At 43.1% G+C, this 22,132-nt stretch overlaps 1 protein-coding gene across 1 annotated transcript in view; it reads right to left on the bottom strand.

Annotated features, from left to right (window-relative positions):
* Positions 1-22,132, bottom strand: part of fbrsl1 (fibrosin-like 1) — a 492,137-nt gene that overhangs the window by 107,172 nt on the left and 362,833 nt on the right. The window contains exon 14 of the mRNA XM_034691889.1: positions 7,033-7,062. Coding sequence (XP_034547780.1) covers positions 7,033-7,062 — 30 coding nt within the window. The remainder of the gene's footprint in view (positions 1-7,032; positions 7,063-22,132) is intronic.

Here is a 22,132-nt window from a genome sequence, read left to right as displayed (position 1 = left end):
GCTCTGAGGGAGGAGGGGAGGGGTTAGACGGAGTCATGAGGAAATGCTACATTCAAATTCATGCTAGTTTTCCGAGACTGCCAACCCCAGCTTTAAATGACACTGTCATTATATGCTGGGACACAATAAATATTTTGGGAATTAAGTATAGAATTAATTAAAGTAGGGAGAGATTTTATAGACTTAAGAATTTGAACTGATCCTTTTTTTATTTATCATTTTAAAATGTTGATTCAAAAATTGTAAATAATATTACAGAAATAAAACAGCTATTACCCTGGAAATTGTCTGCCAAGTTTTATGAATGCTTTCAAGTTTTCACCCAAACAATGTACAGTAAGCTCATCCTTTCTTATTAACAGTCGCACTGACTTTTCTGCCTTTCTTCATCTCTTTAGCCTGATTGTGCCAAAGGGACCATAATATTAGGAGCCATACATGGTCAGTATTACGAATTCAACACAATAAACCAGCTACTTATATCCAGAAGCGCACATGTCATTGGTGTTTAGACTAAATACAATATGTTTTGTCAAGATGGAAATCCTTTACAGGAGTTTGGGCATCAGCTGGGTGCTTATTTCAGCAGTTTCCCTCTAAGACAGGAACACGTTGTACCGTTTTATAAATGCCACAGTGAAAGTTTATGACACATGACCAGTGCTCATAAATTATGAGCTCACACTGTAGAGTCTGACTTTCAAGCCCAACCTGAGTGCTCTCACTGTACGTGTTGAATTTGAATGTAGCTCAGCCAATTGCCAATAAAGTTTCCTTTGGAAATTCATCAGGTAAAAAGAAGTTGGGGAATTGGCTCATGGCTCTGCTATCACAACAGTGTGTGGCCAGCAGACCATGATTTCTGACGTGCAAGAAATTCTTCAAACTGGACAGGGGCAGCGGTTAAGCTGTCGTGCCCCTCCTGTACACTTGCCTTGACCGACTTCTAAATCAGTCGTGCAACTCAAAAGTCAGGTCAGAATTGGCCTGAATTAGAGCTGTATCTCCGCCTTAATAGGAAAGTGTGGACCACACTCTGTCTGGTGTAACTTTGCTGTCAGCCTCTCAAATATTAGAAAGTAAGGCTTAAACGAAGTAGCCTGTGTATACTCATCCAGTCATTTTGATCTCTCTCTTTGAACACAGATATGGAACTGATGTTTGTTTATGATAAAGGTGTTCAGTATTTAAGGTTGTGCAGGAGGTAAGTGATGATTAACTGACAATATGAGAATAAAAAAACAGCTAAAACTGACACGCTGGACTTTTTTCACTGTCTGAAATTTTAAAATCATAAACCCTCCCAAAAGACAAACGTGAAACACTTGAGTAATGGCCTAACCACAGCCGCATCATGTCCTTGGTTTCCAGGAGCTCCCGCAGACAGTCTGTTAAAGGTGAAATGACTGGCGGGTACATCTTTAATCAGTGCCATCGACTGGCCTGAGGATTTGATGCACACTTGGGGTTTACCCATCGACTCGGCTCGCAACAACGTGCACAAAGTCACTGGAAATCATTAAAGACATGAGACAAAGGGAAAAAGAAAGAGGAGCAGGGGGAATACACCCTGCCAGCCCAACCCCTCCATCGTGTCAGGAGCTAGCAACGAGTTGATGCTAACAGCTGGCAGCCTCCCCTTTAAAAAGGAACGGATGGCTCCAGTCTGGCAGCCAGGAGAGGCAAGCTGGGGACAAGCAGGGATGAAAAGACTGTGAGACACGGAGTCAGTGATGAAAGGTGGGTGGTTGATGGTAGATGAGTGGATGTGGGATGGGTGGGGGGTGGGGATTAGCCCGCTTGCAAGGAGAAACTTCTGTTCATCGCCTCTGAAACAAGTCGTCACTTGAGAGGAAAAAGAGGGGACGTGAAACAGAGAAAGAGAGACAGAGTGATGTAGGATGAAGGAGGAGAGGGGAAGGGAGGAGGCAGCCACATTGCACATCTTCAGGCTGTGAATAATTTAGAGGAGCACTGGGGAGACGAGACGAAGATGAACACAAAACACTGGCAGCGTTTGACCTAGAGCTGCAGCTACATCAGTGCACATCACAGAGAAAGAGAGCTCTCTCTTTCTCTCGCTCCCTCTTTCTCTCTCTTGCTCTTCATCTGCCTCCCTCTGTGTCAGGGAGGAAACAGCTGTACACTTCTCTTGTTTCGCCTCACATTCTATGAAACTCAACAGAAAGCCTGACAACTCTGTTTCATGAGGATCTCGGCCTCTGCCTCCTTGCTCTGGGCACTTCAGAGGAGAGAGACAAGCTTCACACAGAACAGTTTGCGTGGACATCCAGGCCATACAAGGGAATGAGAGGGATATGTTTTCAGATCCTCTGGTGGTCACATAACACTCTTAAATTTGCCTTAACTTCCAAGGGCTCCAATAAACCGCAACACTGACTGATCATTTCTTTGATTTCTGTGATCACCACTGTCAGTGCTAAAACAAATAATCAGCTTTAGTTATAAATTATCCTTTTTTAAAACACAACGCCTTTAATTCACTGCCAGTCTCTGAAATGAGAGAATCTGTTTTTCTTCTTCTAACTGGCCTTACATCCTAACTTGAAGATGTCATCTAAAGCTTGATTCAACAAAAGTAAGCAAAGGCCCGATTTTCTGATGGTTCTGAACTTTATTTTGCCAGACTGTGAGTTATGTTGGGACTGATTTCCCTTTCTTGATATGCTCCGAAGAGCAGTTGGGCGACATCTATTCAAAATCATAAGTATTAAACATATTCAATATTTACAATTAGATATCCAGTTGTGTGGGGGAAACCCTGACAGCCGTACATGGACTGTCACGTGGAACCATAGCCAATCAGGACTCAACTTACTAAAGGAAAAATAAGAGCAAATGAAGCCATGGTGACAGTACTAAACTTAAGGCACAAAGATAGATGGCCGTCAGATATAGAGGACCAACTTGTGGGTTCATGTGTTCCATATGTGGCTACGTTGTTTACACGTCCTGTAAAACCATAGACTGTATAAAATACAGACGTAGGATCAATGACGTCACCCATCTGTTTCTAAAGCACTGTTTTGAGGCCAATCATCGGCGGCAGCCATATTACTGCTGTCGAGCAATTGTGACGTAAAGAGGCGGGCTTTGAGCCTCCTAGCTAACAGCTACAGTGTCAATCAAGTCAGCTGTGTCTCTCATTGGAAGACTCTTAATCTCAATATCTTCGAAATTGCCGCGTTAGAGAAAATTCACCCCCCCTTCAGTGTGTGCCAATCGAGACATGAGCTATCCAGACTACACTCGTCTTTTATACCAGGCTGTAAACATGTTTATTTCTGCTGTAAAGATTGTCTTTTTTCAATTAGTGTGTATGTGATTTCCGGTACTTCCGGAGACAGCCTCAAGCGGATCCTCAATGAAGTGCAATTTTTAGCACTTTCTCATTCAACTCATATTTTTAGACCGGAGGTTGCACACTTTAAGAATAAAACCATTAAAGTTCTCATTATTCGTCGTCAAGTGTGGGGTCTCACATTTTCAACCTCTTTTAGTGTGGGCCAGGCCTTGAGACTCTGACAAACAAATACAGCATAAATCATTATGTTAGGAATGATAGTCATTAGTTGAATTTTCTTAGAAATAGAAACATTGTGATTAAAAAACGTTACTATTACCAAAGAAGCAGCACTGCTCTATTTCATTCAGAGCCTAAAACTACTTACAAGATATTAATGATTCAAAGGAATCTATATCAAATGAGCATGAAATGAATACACTTTTCTGCACATTAACTGACATTGCAAGTGAATAATGTCTCGCAGAATATCCGTACAGTTTGTATCAAGAGACATATTTCAGTTTTAGAGCATGACAGTGCCGTGAACAGCCGAGCAGTGCAGACGGAGGACAGAAGCAGTAAATAACAGCTGCCCTGTGATTAGGCACAGAAGAGGTTAAACAGAGCTCGTTCACGCCGCCTTTGTCAAGGTGCCATGAATCACCTCACCTGCTGAAGTGTGTGTGTGTCTCTGTGTGTGTGCGTCTCATGATAGGACTACTGGACATCTGTGGTGGGAGTGACAGTTGGGTGGACAGAGGGCGGTCTGACCGACCCAGAAGGGAGGGGCCATTTATTACTGTAATTAAGGAGCGGTGGGGGTACAGGCTGAGCAGAGATTGTAAATGTATAATGATATGGGTATAGGGTATATGTCTTGAGCTGTTTCAAAGGTAAAATGAGGAGATTGGATAAACAGCGGAAAAAAAAAAAAGGAAAAAGAAAAAACGACTGAAGATGGCATCCAAACAAAACGTGAGGTAACTCAGTTCCCTCTATATTTTCTCGTCCCCTCCCTCCCACACCCTCCCACTCCCTCTCCCACTGTCTCCTGTTCTGTCTGCGTGGCTGATATTAATGGGACGTCCCTTGTTTGTAAATGTGCCAAGTTGTGCGCACCGCTGCGGGCTGTCTATTATAGCAGGCCTCTGGGGCAGCTTTTCCATATGGCATCACATATGGCACTCAGCAGCATCAATTAATGTTGTTATAATACTGATTTTTATGAGCTCGGGTTTCACTCCTTTCCTCCCCTGTCTACCCCCCCAACTGTCGCTTATTCTTTGATTCTTCAAACAGCCTCACTTCGATTCCTCAAACCTTCAACAGCCTGGCTTCTGAGCAGTGGAGGATCCAAAAAGTTTTCCTTGCCAAATCCTGAAAGCTCCTACCTGCTCTACTGAACGCCCCTCAAAGACACTGAGCATGATTTTGTTCCTGCTATACTGCATAAGAAGGGTAACACTATTGCCAATGTGTCAGAATCTTTGCTTCTCCTCTGACGCCACATATACAACCCTTATTGTAGTTCTGGTCACATTAGGGCAGTATCAGGGCCTATTAGCGTGTTAAATTAAGCCTGTATTCATGCACAAAGCAGTCGGCAGATGGATGTAAGAGGAGAATCTGAGGGCCCTTTTTGTTCCCGGTGCCTTTGGTGGTGGATCTGACAGGAAGGGAACAAGAGCGTAGCAAAAAGCCCCGCTTAAAAAGCTCCCAGCCACACCATCCTTGTCAGCGGCGCCACAATTAGAGACTAGATCACTGGCACTTCCCAGTGAGAAACATCTCACCACCACTCCTCAATGGAACTCTTCCGTTTGAGGAATGCACTCAAAGCGGGGTTTTAAAACGTTTCGGATGGCTAATCACTCTCAGGATGAAAGACCCCGGCGTGTTCGTTTGTCTCAGCGTGGGGAGCTTCCCTTGCCGTTTCTCTGTCTCTGATTCTGATTGTTTTTGTTCGTTTCTTTTTCAGCAGGCAGGCAAGGCAGGCGAGCTGGCAGGCAGCGCCGTTTGAAGGTGCAGTCAGACCCGAGTGCAGGTCTGATGCTTTGTAGTGATATTTCCAGCAGCACAATCTCATTACTTTTTGACGTGGGAGATGCGTGCAGGGGCGGATTGTCATTTCACGCTGTCAAAAGTTCCGTGAGGGAACGGAGACAGGTATGGAGCTTCAATGACCTGCGTACCTCTGGCTCATCAAGACTGCATAATATTAAACAGAATAACATGGATAACATCCAAAGAACCTGATCCTTGAAGATGCTTGTAAACTTAATGTCCAGTCCCAAGGGTTGGTGAAGGAATCTCTTCTTATCTGGAGTCTTTGTAATTGGATCTATTCCACAGCCTCCTAAACCTGTCTCTATACATCCCCTGAACCTAATTAACCTACATACAGCGCCGTGTATACACCCAGGCAGCACATTCACATACATATGTAAGACAAACAGGTCTTTGTGCCTTTAGAGGAAAAGTCCTGAGGGTACCATCCCACACCTCTCAAAGCTGCTGAGAGCTCCTGGACGTTTTCACATGGGACAGCTATTGGCAGCTTCCACTGTGTAAAAAAAAAACTGAGGGGTGTCCCTCGAAGTTGATTTCACACAGAGTTCTTTCAATAGAAAGAAAATCTTTGCTCTGTTTAAGAAGCTGCCAGGCTCTGATTGAAGCGGCTGGTTACTATGCTCACCCCAGCCTGTTGCTGGGGTGACTGTCCCAAAGTGCTTCCTGGGTAATTTTCGAGGTCACTGGTTTGTGCACGCCTATGTGCTGCAGATAGGCCCACCCTCATTCAGGGCCCAGCAGGAACTCTTTCATTAGAGCCACTGAATGGCCTCATTCATCCCCTTCACCTCAATTGGTCACGCTGCGTCTCTGCAGAGGGCCGAGGACAAACTTTTCTCTCTTTCCACTCCCTGATCCTCCACGCACCACCCACCTAGTCATGCTTCACTTTTGTTCAGGAGCATGTGCTGGCTGAAGCTTCATTGCTCTTCTTAGCTGCAAACTACCATGGATCTCCTATTGGGCGGAACATAATGGACTACTGACACTGTGGTCTATGTTTATCTTGATGGATGTTGTAAAAACTATGCATGACACATTATTTACCAGATGAATCAAATCAGGATAATTATAGACATTAACTGCATTTTATGATATTTTGAAAAGTGTGACCATTATCATCATTTTAACACATGCTCATAAAAAGAATAATCATTCATATTCAGTGATACTTTCATGGTGTAGTATTTTGAAAGGGGCTTTATGACTTAACAGTTCATTAATCCAAATTTCCTTACGCCTATTTCTATCTCATTGTTGCATAAAAAAGCCCCAAGGAGCCATTCAGCAGAGCTCAGAGCCATTTCATCTCTAAGTTGCCTCTCCTTTCATTGAATCGCTTTGCTCAGCCATGCTAGTGGGTCCTCCGCTGACTGCCTTTTGGGCCCTCAAGTGAGTCTCAGGTCTGGCCTAGTGAGAAGTGACTAATTGTTCTAAGTTGTTAGTGTGCAGGGAATGAATCCACTTCAATTGCCGACAGGGTGCACAATAATTTTGTGTCTCCCTTCCTCCTCCCTCTCCCCTCTCTCACTCACTCTCTCTCTTTCCCTCTTGCAGCAGATTTACCCCCTCTGCTTCTCAAGCTACTGAGCTGTAAAATTGAGTGGACGGCAGGCAGGATAAAGAATGAGACCTGGCATCGTGGACGCACTAACCTTGAGGAGGGCCACTGCTGCTGGCTGCACCTAAAGAGATGGAGACAGAACGTCGCCATATTGGACTGAGGAAGGTTGAATGAGGAAGGAGGAAAGACCAAAGACAGAGAGACATGTGGAGACCCTTGCTGGAGAAACAACATGACAGCTTTGCAAAGCAGATCTTAGTCACAAGGACGGACATGCACACTGCAAACAGATGACAAGGTGTCAACCACAGAAAGAGAAAATAGACTATGTAATGTCTAGTCTGATAATTTCCCAGCTACAGCAGCTCACTGCAAGCTAATGTTCCTTTAAAACTTTGTAGTAAGATTAATCACACTAAAAGCTTAAAATGTCTGCCAAAATGTACACAGTTTTCAAAAACATTGCATCATGAAAATGACCCCGGTGCATATTTCTTAGTAGTTCTATAAAAACCTCCCCTGTAATGAAATCAGCTCATATAGCTGCACTTGGAACGAATCTGAGCAATCAATTACTATGAATCACAAATACACTAGCTGCGGTTAAGATGTGAACCAAATGGAGCCTCAGCGCTTACAGATGATATTAGTGCTCTGAGCTGCTCTCTCTCCACGAGAGATTAAGCAGGTTTGTACTCTCCCAGGCGGGCAGCGCTCCCCCCTCCAGGGTGCTGCACTATCATTTGCAGGAAAATTACTTCAGTAATGAAGAATCCAGGCCCATAAATCCTCATGGCCTCACCTTCCTTCGCCTCCAAAGTCTCGCTGAACAGCTAGTAAAAATTCCCTTTAAAAAATTCATAGCGCAATTTTTGCTCAAATCCCTCCCAGCAAGCACAATTATGGAACTTTCATCTCAATTGATTTATGTCCTGGGCTAAGAGAGGAGGGGGGAAGAGGGGTTAGAGGGGAGAAAAAACAAGTGGTAAATCATTGTTTTAAAAGGGAAGGCAGAAGGCTTTTTGTCACATTCAGAACATGTAGTGAAGGCGATGGAGAGGAGGACAGAGGAAAGGAGGGGGAAGAGGGAAGGGAAGGTCTGAAGGGTTTGAAAGCAGAAGCGAAATGGCAGACAGGGGAAGAGGGGAGGGAAACAGGGGTGAGAGGAGCGGTATCCACTTGATTAATAACACTAATCAAATTATACAGTGTTCCACTGTGCCCTGAAATCTGGGGCCATAATGTCCTCTAATGGTGAGGTTCATGGAGCTAAACTTCAGAGGGAAAACACGGTGCTGACTGCCGCATGCCTTAATGAAGGCAGTAAACATCCATTTCCAGAAGCCATGAAATGAAAGGCAAGATTGTAGATGTGCACCCAGTGGCTCCCCAACTGCAAAAAAAATGGAAGGCTGTTAACACAAAAGACAGTGCTGGAGAGAGAGAGGAGAGAGAGAGAGAGAGAGAGAGAGAGAGAGAGAGAGAGAGGAGAGAGAGAGAGAGAGAGAGAGAGAGGGAGACAGACAGACAGACAGACAGACAGACAGAGAGACGTGAGACCTTAAGAAGAGAAATGAGCAGAGAATAGTACAAGTGAAGAGATTTAAAGGGCAAGACACCAAGAGTAAGGAGATATAAAACGAAAGGGGAAGATGAAGTGAGGATAGAAAGACAGAATGGTGGATGCTCTCAGTGCTTTATTTCTAGAGAAGCTCTCTTTTGGCATGAAGGACAATCTGCGTCTGCTGATTATGGATGAGCCAGGCTGCTTTACTATGTCTGTTATACTTAGTGCTGCTGACAGCGGCCACAATTCATCTCTATTTAGTTGCTGATGCACCTAACCACAGCATCCTCCCCCTCATCTATCTCAATACTACTCCATTAGAGGATTCCCTCTGTCCATCCAGGCATACTTTCTGTTGATCCACCTATTCATCCGTATTTCCAGTCCTCCATCCATCCATGTGTGCATTTGGAGGTCTTCTCATCTGTCTATTGTCCTGTCCATTCATTCATTTGTCCATCTGTACATCCACTCATTCTGCTCTGAAACATCTGACACATAGAACAATACTGCTCTGACCTTACTGCCAGCTAGCTGGTGTATGTAAGAGGTTAGCTTGTTATTTCTGGGCGTAATGCCAATGGCTGTACGTCTTCTGTTGGCAGTGGTGTATATCTGACATCTTGCAGAATCCAAGCACAACATTAAAGATCACAGTGGCTCTGGTCACAAAGTTTAGTCCTGCAGAAAAAAAAACAGTCTGCTGCACTCAAACCACTGAAAACCAACTGAAAACCAGACTCTAACGTTTTCACAAAAAGCATTATGTTTGCATTTATTCTGCTAAATTGCACATGCTACAAACAATCAAATCAGCCTTTGCATCTTGAGGAAAGCAAATGTTGTGCAGAGTCCTTGGGGCAAAAACTTCATCTGGAGAGCAGGCGAAGAAAAACAACAAAGCTGAGAAAAACACAGATTGCTATTGTTATTATATCATAATTACACTTGTGCTTATCATGCGAGCAGCCTCATCAGGATGAAATACAGTTTCATTTGATGAAGCTTCCTGTTTTGACTGGCTTGAGTTTGTGAACCACACACTTGGCTGGCGTGCCAAAAACTCAATCAGGCGCAATTACATAGCCATCAGATAGAAATGTAATTGATTTGAAAGCTGACATGAGATATAACTACATTACAGGGGAGGCACAGTGGGGAGGCTCCTCGGGGACGGGGCCTACGGGGAGCTCATTACCGCCAAGCTTTGAATTATTGAGTGCTAAGGCAGTGACATTGAGGAATAGAGGCGGGCGATTGGCTGTTACAACTCAGCAAGTGTTTATCTCAACTTACAGCAACCTAAGACATCTGTAGGAGTGATCTGCCTGTGCATGAATATTGAAAGAGGAGAAGTTGTAATGGTTCATAATTGAAAGGGTTCAGGCTAAGGGACAGTCCACATCATGTCTGCAGGTGCAGATGGTGCCTGCAGGTGCACAGCTTGGATTCATTACAAGTCAAAATAACAAAAATACAATACATCCTGCCTGTGGGCCACATTGAAATTATAGTGATCATAACTTCAAAATCATAACTGGTTTCACACAGAGCTCTATGAAAACAATGTTTGCCATGTGCTTTTCATAAATCAACTATGTAAGAACTATGAAAAAATAAGAGTTTGGTTATATCAAAGGAGGTTAGTGGAGCTAAATAAACACATCAGCTGCCAAAAGTACAAATTAGGGGCAGATCAAAGTAAAACAGAGATGCCTTGAGAGATGCCTTCACTTAGTGATTCACAGGAAACCTGCTCTGACTACATGGTTTTGATCACATAAATTTAGCACTTTGGCTAGCACCTAGTTCAGTGAATCATCTTATGTCAGGTTCTCACCACACATGAGGACTGTTGGTTGCTCATGGTACTTTCCAAAATGTACTTTCAGTTAACAAAAATCTACCATGGGGCTATTTGTCCTTTGCGGTTGTTGCTGAGGCGACTTGTTTCACAGCTAGCATCAGCACTATGCATGTATTAATTTGTCTTTGTCTCACTTCTTCTTCTGCAGTAAAATACCACATTTTTCACTATTTTATCAAACATCCCTTCAGTGTTTCCACTTCCTGGTTTTCCAGACACAAAGAGCTTAAATTAGGTGGCAGCCTCCCCTGGGCTCAAGAGTGAGGAATCACATCTGCCTGACCCTGACCACCAGCCCATGGGTGTTCCCTGAAGTGCTGAGGGGTGACTGTTGAGAGGATAAAGATATAAGTCACTGCAGAGGGGCCTCAGCGTCCCCCAGGAAACTGGTGACTGTCTACCTCTGGGAGAGCTCTGCCCCCTAGGCCCTCTGCTGCTGATCACTCTGTCTCTGTCTGTCTTTCTATCACTCTACTCTCGCTCCTAACACAGCCCTCCTGTGAGCTTTCTCACAAAAATGAGAACTCAATTAATTCAGCCGAAATGAGGACGAAGAAGGAGGAGGAGGTGGAGGTGGTGGAGGTCGGGGGAGCCCGGAGAGACAGAGAACAAGCAGGAGAGGAAAGCCTAACAGAGCTGCTAGTCGATGTGCAGCCTGGAAACGGCAAACAGAGCATGGGGTGACTGTGCATGAGCATTAAGTCTTTAGCCGAGTTAATCCTGTCTGCAGTTTAAACATGCCTGAGGAACGAACGCCCCTCATTACAGAGGGGATGCAGGGTAAATAGACAGGTCAGAGGGAGATTGGACAAGGAGAGGAAAAAGAAAAGCCTGAAGAGATGAAGACAGAGCCGAGATGATTAAAGACATGCTGACACTCCATCCCTGCATGTTGTTTATTTACAGCAACGCTCAGCGGGTCACACAGGCGTCTTTTTATTGGAGTTTAAGGATGACTTTAAAGGCTTATTTATGCCCTACATAAGATGTGCACACGGATATGGACGGAGCCTTCTGCCTGAACTCTCCCAAATTTACGATGCGCCTGTGGCTCAGTGGTAGGGTCAGTGTTTCAATCCAGCATTCAATCCCAGACTGTCCACACGCAGAAATGTTCTTCGGCAAGACACTTAACCCCAAACTGCCCCCAGAGGCTGTGCTGGCGGTGTGTGAATGGGATTAGTTAATACTGATGGGTGCTTTACATAGCAGCCTCTGCCATCAGTGTATGAATGTGATGTGAAAAGGTGAATATGATATGAGATGGAAATGTTCTTTGAGTGGTCAGAGGACTATAGAAAGCAATAAGTAAACACAGTCAATTTAACTCTGGGTTCAATTCATCTGTATATCTGCACATGCTCTGAAAGCCTACAGGTACAGACCAAACATTGCCGTACTACCATAAACTGTGGGGACAGTGTTGAGCAGTGCAGCCAACATCTCAAGCAAAGACCAGTAACCAACAATGAAGAAGAATATCCAGACATCTTAAAGTACTGAGTGTCAATGGCTGTTTTTTTAATGGCCTGCTACATACTACCTACTAATGTAGTAGGCTAGGTACTGCCTACTGCTGGTTTCGAAATACGGAAGTAAAAAATGGCCAAGCTAATAGCTAAACTGCTTCTTTAGCATCCACTTATGATTTAAAAAGTTAGGAAGTGGTTTATTTGGAATTTAATAGTTTTCACAGCACCTAAAAACAAAATTTTCCTGAATCAGTAGACATCTCGGGAGTTTTGGTATACTGCAGATTTTGCTCTTGTTCACATACTACTTACTACATACTGAATTTTGGCCAAATCAGTATGTACTGCTAGTATAGTAGGCGGTTTCGAAAACAGCCAATTTTGTCTTAACCACCTCCGTCTATAACGCTTCTCATGGCTTTGCAAGTTACTTATCAGATATATAATCAGTACATCCTGCACGGTCGCCATATTTGTTGCCATGTGGGCAACTCTTGACAGTTTTTCAAAATGTGCAGGATGCATGCAAGTATGTGGATAGTGATGATTATATTGTTTTAAAGAAAGAAACGCAAGGAAGCATATATAACTATAGCCTGTATCATTACTTCAACAAAATCCTTTAGCCTCTGCTCAAGCTAGAGGAGTGAACAAACTATGGTATGAAAAATGTTGCATGTCTGTCAGTTTAACAATTTCAGCTAAAGGTAACCTTTAGAACAAGGACCTCATGCTATAGTTGCAAAGTGCACTCACATAGACAACATAGTTATCCATTTGAAGCGAGCTCGGTCACCCTGCTTAATGCTATATTAAGGTGTTACAAGCTCCCACACAGCTCAGCTAATTTTCTCATAGCCTTGCAGAAAAACTGGCAGAAAACCAGCTGTTAGCAGGGGCTGTCGCCAGGTTTGAGGTCAATAGCACGCGCGCGCGCACACACACACACACACACACACACACACACACACACACACACACACACACACACACACACACACACACACACACACACACACACACACACACACACACACACACACACACACACACACGGTATTTCCAGCAGGGACATATGCTTAGTAGACGAAAACTAAATTGAAAACGCAACCACTTTTTAAATCTGGACTTTTCTTTAAGTAAACAAATGTTTTCCGTGTAACTCTGTGAATTGATCTAACAAATAAAACCAAATGACTCATTTTTACCGCAGAACTAGTTCGAAGCTATAAGATGTTATCTCCAGCACCACGGTGTTACAAGAGTAACACTTTCCCATGACAGAGTGTAAATCTCAGGGTATTCTGGGATGTTTTTATGTTCAGCTTTGACTGCAGTGCATATATTACAATCTTTTACCAGTCCCAGAACCAGAACAAGGCTAGTAAAACAGGCCAGTTGGATGGTGCTAAATTTTTCATACGATAAATACCTTGCATGTAAGTAGTGAGAGGGGATTGTTGCATTCCAAGGAAATCGGCCTGCTACTAGCACTAAGAGTGATTGAATAGCCTGTAAACAGAAGCAGCAGACTGACTTGACACTCTCCGGAGAGACTAATACAGTCGTGGAAGGAAGGTAGGAAGAGGTGGGATGTTGAAGTTCATGAACTAAACAGGGAGAGGAGAAGCTTTTCAAATTACCCTGTCTCTGCACTTGGCCTGGTCTCTTAAACTGCAGAGTAAAAGCACAAGACTGTCGAGCAAAGTACGTCAAGTCAGTCATAAGACACTCTCGCTCAATGGCTGATAGTGTTCCTCGCATTAGCCCAAATTAAAATTAGATCTATCTTTAACAATCTCGTTTGAAAAAGCCGTATGATGACACTTTCACTCAGTTTTTCTTTCCCTCTGCTAAACCCTGAGGAGAATAAATTCTCCTTTGTGCATGGTTCTACTAAATGGACTTTTTGCTTGAGTGCCAGCATCGCTCCTATCTCCACATTCATCACAGCTGTACATCATTTCTTTCCATAGCTGTGTCCAATCAGGACAGTGTGAAGACTACAGATAGTCTTGTTGATGTTGCAGGTCGAATTAGAGGCAATAGAGCATGGAAATGAATTAAGCACAAAATGTAGCACTCCAGTTTAAGACAAATCTTTCTGTCTTCATCACACATCAGCTGACATTGATTCAATATTGAGCCTGAGGATACTAAACTAATCACAACCTGAGAAGAAGAAGGTTATTCAGTGGCCTGATTTTGGTTGAAATGAAAAGAAGGCAAACCACTTTTCACTGCTAAGTGAACAACTTTACGTGTTGGTTGTTTTATCAAAATATATGAGTGAAAACGAAACCTACATGTGTGAGGCACATTTGTCTCAAAGTTGTTTCACTTTCTAATGTCAGCTTGCTAGGGGATCAAAGATATTTGTGAGCGTTAATTTCCACAGAAACTCTAACAGGAAGAAGAACAGGCAGTGAGAGTTCAAACTCTGCAGCTACAGCAGTTTCGTTGGTGGTGAGCCGTTGTAAAAATGTGAGAAAAACACAACCTATGTGCCTATTGTGCAAACATGAAAACCACAAAGGATCCTGTGAGTCGCTAAAAGGGCAGGTTATCTATATATGGGGTTAAGCCACAACCCAACACAAACTGAAGCTTAGTCCTATGAAAGAAAACACAATTTGAGTTGTCTTGAGTGTTGTGAAAGCTGCAGTGCAAGAAATACACGACTTCAACAATGAAGAAGTTGTTTTTCAAACAAAGTTTACCCTGAGGTGACATCAAGAAATCTATGATTAACTAAAGCTACAGAGAAACTTTGTACAGTAAAAAAATATTCAACAAAAAAAGGCCTATGAGAAACTTTAGACAAAATGTCACACACCAGCAAAAAATACAGACTAGCTGAGTGTATTACTGAGAATGTCCACTTGTTAGCATACATCAATAAACCAGCAAACAAATACCTCACTGTTCAGATGAAGAAGTGCAACAAGTGTCACTTGTTTTGTAAATGATCCTTTATCTTATTGTGTCACAAGCTGGTCTCAGGCTGGAGCAACCACTCTAAAACCATTATACACCCTCTACAAACAATCACTGAAAACTCTGGATAAAAAAACAAGGAACTACCACCACTGTAACACCATTAAGAAACATAACTTAATGACCTTTGACAGTTTTCTTTTTATGCAGATATTTCTGATGTATAAACTAATTCATGATCGGGCCCCACCACCACTTAAACAATGTGTGTTACTCTAGAGGGACAATCGTAGGGAGACCAGGGCAACAGCAAGTGGAGACTGTTCGGCTTAACTTAGGAAAACAGTCTGCATCAATTCCTACCCACATTAGAGACTGTACAAGCCTCAGTGTTTTTAAAAGTAAAGTGAAATTATGGCTCATGGAAGAACAATCATGTGATCACTGAGTTAATCTTCTAAATGCATCAAACTAGAGATAATGAAATGTCATTACTGATTATTATAATGTGTTAATAGTGATGGACTGTTGTTGAGTATGTATTGCTTTAAGTGCTAGAATGTTTTTTATTATTTGTATTGTACATTATTTTACATCTTCCTGCCCAGGGACCACAGATGAAAATGAGCTTATAGCTAACTCTGGCTTGACAGTTTTTGTTTTGCATGGCCCCTGTCAAATAAATTAATAAATAAAAAATGAATCTCCTTTAGTCTGACTCCTGCCCTCCAAATAAACAATTTTTGAACGGGGTACTAAACTATGCAGTAGAGCTGTAGTCGGGCCTTAAAAGTAAGACCCGACCCGACTCCGACAGAATTCTGCCTGAACCCGTCCTAGCCCGATTTAGATAGATTTTTTTCAAAGCCCGAACCCGTTTACAGCCCGTCTGCCCCGACATTGTTCATTACTGATCTGGCTAATTTTGTGAGTTTTGGGTAGGATGGTCTGTTGATCTTCCACCAGCCTAGAACATCGGTTTCATCTTCCATGACAGTCATTTTAATGTAGCGAGATACCTCGTCGTCTTCCCAGTCAGCTCACTGTACATTCTCCCACTCCTCAAAAGTTGCTCTTTTAGCCGGAGGATGAGTGTGCTCGTCCCTGGAGAGCTCTGGGTCTCGAGTCTCCACATCTCGTCATGCGCCTGCAGCACCGTGCATAGCTTGCAGAAGAGTGCGGGCATGAGCATGTACGGCCTCCCTGTCTGAGTGTGACAACATTCTCAGCTGGTTAAATTTTGGCCAGAGGAATGATGCGATCTTATAGAAGTCCTGTATTATCACTTTATGCGCGAACCAGTGCTCGTGCCGTTGACGCACCACTGCTTGCTGAGGGGAGTCCAGATTCCCCTGACCGCTAATTTACCGTGCAAGCCCGAGCCTGGCCCAAGCCCATGTAAAATGATAGAAATTATGACCGAACGGGTGGGACAAATATCTTCAGCTCTGCTATGCAGAGTTATTCAGTTACCAAGAAAACCCCTAGACTAGCATGCCAGTGTTGTACAACTCTAGTCCTGATTATCAGGACTCGTGACTCAACTTGGACTCAAGCATTGATGACTCAGACTTAGGCTCAGACTCAAGGCTTGACAACAGTGGACTTGAAAGATAGACAGGGGGACTTGGACTTATTTATTGGCAAAGAATGTTTTGGTGAGTTGTTTATTTTACACTTATCGGGCCCTAATAATGTGTTCGGTTTGATGCAAGGGCAGGCTCATAAGTTCACCTGCATTCATGTGATGTCTTGTTCAGCCACAGTTCATGCTAGGATGTCTTTCAATGTTGACAGCGAATCCAAGCAAGAGATGTGTAACATGTAACAGAATCATTGAAGAGAAGATGTGAACAAACTAAAACTTTGAAGAGTCATCGGTCCAGGATGCACCCAGAGAAGTAAATGAGATGCTCAAGTTACTTGGACTGTTACTATTAGCAAGCTAGCTAGCTAACGGTAAAGGTTTAACATTTTTGGTACGTTTAAAGATCAATGGTGGGTGGGTGGGTTTCAGGTATTTCTGAGGTTATGAGGGACAAACAGGGTACCACTATAGCAGCATTGTTGAGTGTCTCCCCATTAAGAGAGGCACAGTGCGCATTTACCCACAATGCAAAGCGCTGTGACTTCATTGATCATTTAAAACTCCAGACACGCTGATACGATTTGTCATGATCTAATGTTAACACATGTAATGTCTTTTCTACAGATCCGAAAGTTACTACAAATTCAGTCCAGGTTCATACAGTTAATAGATTAGAGTGACACAGTGGTTCAACGGTAGTGGGGACTGAGATTTGAACACTGAAAACTGACCTCAGACCAGAGGTTCGGTGGCTTGACTTCAACACAGTAGCATGCAACAACTTCTATAAATATTTTAATAATCATTAAGAATAAGCACTTAAAACTAATGCATGTCCTCGGCATGACTTCAAACTGGTTTAGTTAAATAAAAAAGAGGGCTGGGCTGGTCAGTTGCGGATCCATTCTAATGAAGTAAGCTAAAATATTCTTGCTAACCCAAAAACGTAACAAGCGAGAGGGGAAAGAAAATCACTGCAGTGTTAAGGGCATAAGAGGTTGCTAGATGCAAAAAAATCACTGCAATCATATGTCGTGAATTTCACAATCAAGCATTGTAGCTTTTCTTGAGATAGGGTCATAACATCTCGCTTAGATATTTCTGTTACAGAAAACCACCCCTGAACAAAAAAATGAAAGACGAAAAGAAACTGTTTGAGACACAATGAACATCACTTAGCTGACAATAAAGCTCTTAACTCCTTGCATAGAGACACGTCTGAATCTCCAGACACCTGCACCCCCATCTCTTCTGACCCGAACATGAAACCAGGACAAGAAACACAATGCAACAGTTGGGTTTTGTTTGTCCCCTGGACTGTCTTGGCGCTCAGAAACCCTACCCTGGCATTCGGTATAATCCCTGGAGAGTGAAATGCCGGGCCAGCAGCATACAGATAAGCACCAGGTGATTGCATATCTGTAACAGACCACCGTAGAAGCCTCCAAATATCATCCTGGCAATGCTGTTAATTTGACAGCCTCTCTCCTTTCTTGCACTTGGTCTCAAAGGTAGCTCCTGTATCAACTTACATCTAGACTTTTACCTTCAAATAACAAGAGCAGCAACTGATTCAACTGGGCAGAATTGCTCACAGTTCACTGGCTTTTGGCAGGGGCTGGCTTGGTAGACGGAGAGTATCAGTTGACCCGGGCTAATTATTCATAAGGTCTTGTTGTGATGGCTGCTGCTCCTGTAAGGTCAAGCAAGAGCAGCTGAGGGGAAAACAAAACATTCCTACTAAACAGAGTTGACACCACTTGGTTTCTAGAGGAAACCATGTAAAAAAATCAGATGCCTCAAAGAGGGAAAAAATAGCTCACTTAGAGGAGAGAGCTCTCTGAATGAGCCTGTAGGTGGATAATAGTGACAGCCATACATTCCCTCCTAGAGGATGTGTTTGATGCATTGGAGGATATGATTTGAGACGGCTCATACGAGGATGTAACCAGAATAGTGTAGGTCCCTAAATAATAGCCCCCTCTGTCTTTACAACCACAGGCAAGCAAGGCTTGAAATTTGTAATTACAGTAATTGTGATCTCGACAAATGGGCCTCCAATTCGCTCCTCAACGGTGAAAATACAGTTGCGTTACCCTTGAAGAGTCTACTAAAAGCATCCGTGGGCTTTTATTTAACAGCTCTTAGATGGAAGGCATTTCATATTTCTAGTTGTATGCAAAATATTTCAGAAAAAATACTTTCTAGATGTTTCTTTGCCTGAGATACAAACTCAAAGACTCCTGCAAGGATAGCTGAGAAAAAAACATGTGCAACCTTTAAGCTTGTGTGAACTGCTTTCTCACCTCTGTTTACAATCAAGATGAGCCGCAGAAATGTGTCCCCACAAGTGCACACACAATAGGCCCACTCATGAGCAAGCACAATAGTGTGGCAATTAGCAGCTAGAGAGGAAGAATGCTGGATCGGTTACAGTTGTTGAATGTTAATTACAGCGTTTTACGGCGTCGAGAAGATAACGAGTTAGCGCCTGGTGACAGCAGCGACACGTCCTTTAACGAGAGCCGTGGAAATTTATGAAACTTGAGATCAGGGACAATGAGGCGTTACTGGCTTGTCAGATGCTCTCCTGTTCACCCCTCCCTTTGTCCTAATGAAGGCAGACACTTGTTTCTTTCTCTTCTCGGCTCGTTCCAGTGCCGTTAGCCTGAAATGATTATTGTTCACTGAGGAAAGGTAAGAAAAAAATCTGCAGATTGGGATTCTGTCCTTGTTCACTCTTAATACCTCATCATCACACATCAGCCTCTCTATGGTCTGATCAGCTTCTGTTATTATTAAAGGGTAGGGGAAAATAAGCAGAAAACATGTGGACACATGAAGGCCAAAGATAAACATGGGGTCATATTACAGTTAATTCCCTGTCTGGGGCAGGAAACACAGCCGGTAGCCAGACAAATGTGAATGACCATTCATTCCACTCTATCTAAATAGTAAGGGATCAAGAGCTTGGTGAAATCCGGGGGGGTTAACATGGCCATGTTGTGAAGCCCAGTTTTCAAATTTAGGTTAATGGAATCATTGATATGGCTCAGCTTTAATGCCAGCAACGCTTAAGAGGATCCATACCTCATGATTTAGACAAATCCTGGAACATTCTTCAAAGTTTCCCCCGCTGACCCTGGCAGGACTTATGAAACAGACTCACAGAAATGTCCGAGGAGTCCACACAGAGTATTACATCAGTTAAACTGGCGCAAATGTCGGCCCCAATGGAAATATTAGGCTTGTAAACAGATAAAGAAAGCCTGTTTTCTTTTTTTCCTGGCATATAATGTGAAGCATGTACGGTATAATGTAGCTCATGTCTAGACTTGGAACTGGCAGAAATATAACTACACCACTCTGAGTTTATTTGGCCATGCTCTGAAAAAGTGATATATATCTGCATCAAAGTATCTCGACTTACCACTAATGCAACCATATTACAAATTACGCTGCAGTAAGACTGTTTGTAAGAATGTGAATTAACTCCCGGTCTCCACAGAGAAGCTGCTGACCTACTAGAAATGCTTGTGGTGGGAAAAGCAGTAATTTATGTGGGCTGCAGCCTACACGAATAATAGCGACTAGCCTGCTGGAGAGAGCAAAAGAAGATCCTTTAAACCACAGAAGACGAGGCGCCTCAGATGGTGTTCAGATGTCAATAAAAACAGGTGTTAACCAGCTTAGCTAAGATGTTAAGAGCTTGGATAATCCTAGCCTGGATCCAAGAGGGATCCGGCTCTGGAATACTAATGCTGAGGACGCACCGTTAAATCACACTGAGTTGATTAGGAGGTTGGGTTTGAGTGGAAACTGCGGCTACAGGCTGTCAGAGCTCAATTTGCATCTGCTGGCAATTACAAAGGACTGAAGAAGAAGGGATGTTCATGTATAGAGAACAGTTGGTTGTGAGAGGTGTCATCCAGGACTAGAGCAGTCTGGCTCTGTTTAGAAACTGTCTGCATATTTAATAGCAAGGCACCATATCGTATCCCACACTAGACATCCTAGATTTCCAAAACACTCAACTGAAGATGGTTATGTTTTACTTTACTGCAGCTCTGAACACTAATATGCTGTAATTATGACGTGCTGTCAGCTTTAAGAACACTTTCTCTGTGAAATCTATGACTCTGTGTGGGAGAGAAAAGTATCCATGAAAGTACTGAATTATTTTGTGCGAAACTTGTTCGACACAAATAAATAGAACTTAAAGCAGATTTGCAATTTCACCTAAAACACAGCGAGCGACATCAATATGGAGGAATGACTCAAGAAAAATACATGCTCTCGTTTGCGATACAAATCCATGGTACACAAAAACACCCGTCCCTTCAATGCAGCGAAGAGCTTACATGCAGCACTTTGTTTCATGTAATCTACTTAGTATGTGTCACCTTGCCCTGCTCCATACATTCATACACTATCTTACATGCCACCCCATAATCAAATCAGCATCTGGTGTCAGGGCGGCTTGCGGTTTGGGGTGTTCTCATTTGTAAACACCACCTGCTAGTTCTCACTCCTCCTCAATCACTGGGTGACATTAGTGCAAGCGTGAAATGTGATTTGGCGTCGAGCAAACCTTTGCACTGAGCACATCTGAGTCTGCCCACCTGGAAAGAAGCGTGAAATATCTCCGGTCACCTAAGTCAGGGGAGTTGTCATGCATAAGACACAGCAGCAGAGACACAGTCCTGCAGGATAAACAATGTTAAATCCAGCAGTGATGTAAGAGAAGTGATGTTTCTTTACATAAGGTGTGTTATTCCCCTTTAATTCAGTTTACTTCAGTCCCTTTCATTCTGGTGACATATTTGATACAGTTAAAGAGCAACAGAAGCTACCACATTAAACACTGTAGAGAAAAAAAATTACATTAAGGTTTTTTCTTCTGGGGTAATATTGTAATGGAAAGGAGTAAAACAATTGTTATTGTAAATTTGGGGCCTGCACGTTTCTTGTTGTCTTCCTTTAAACTAGAATAGATCCTCATTCCAGCATTTCCCCCTGCTGACCACTTTAGCTTCTCTGCCACAAAGCTGTTGCAAGCTGCTTGTTATTCACACACATTCAGCTATTGATGCAAAGCCTTAAAGCGCCGCACAATCCAGGAAGATCAATCATAAGACAATCTATGCTCGTTGGTCAGGTTTAGTTAATACGACGCCACTTCACGCCTTCTACATGATCACACATAATGCAATCAGATTTCCATTGACAGAGTATCTAGGCTTTGATTAGATTTCCCTGTGGAGGGAGAGGAAGACACATAGATGTATATATTCACTGCTCAGCACTCTACTCCTGCCATACAGCCGGGGAAACTAATGTCATGTATGCCAAATGCAAAGTAACATGGAAGACCAGACACGTCACCTATAAATTGTGAGCGTCTTGCCTTTGATGAATGTCAACAGAGCAGTTAGCAGCAAGGAAATGAGAAAAAGAGAGAGAGGACAGGAGAGGAGAGAGCGAGGGGGGAGTGATGGGAACACACAATTATAAAAGCTTCATTTCTTCAGAGAACCATAAAGTCTCGTCCCAGAAGGGCAGCTGAGCACAATCAATTTCTTTCAGTCGATTACAAGCACTGAGGTTCTAACCTTCATTTGTGAGTCTAATACTCCAACAGTTATGTAGAACACATACCAATTAAGCAATTCTGCTGGAATAAGAGGGCCGTGAACTGACGCGATTATGGAGGCTGGGCCCCTGGGAGGTCGGGTTATCGGCTCAGGAGCAGGGAGGACG

Source organism: Notolabrus celidotus, chromosome 9 (assembly GCF_009762535.1).
Source record: "Notolabrus celidotus isolate fNotCel1 chromosome 9, fNotCel1.pri, whole genome shotgun sequence".
In the NCBI taxonomy this organism is placed as follows: Eukaryota; Metazoa; Chordata; class Actinopteri; order Labriformes; family Labridae; genus Notolabrus; species Notolabrus celidotus.
The sequence above is the reverse complement of the archived record's forward strand: the minus strand, read 5'-3'. Positions and strand labels throughout refer to the sequence as shown.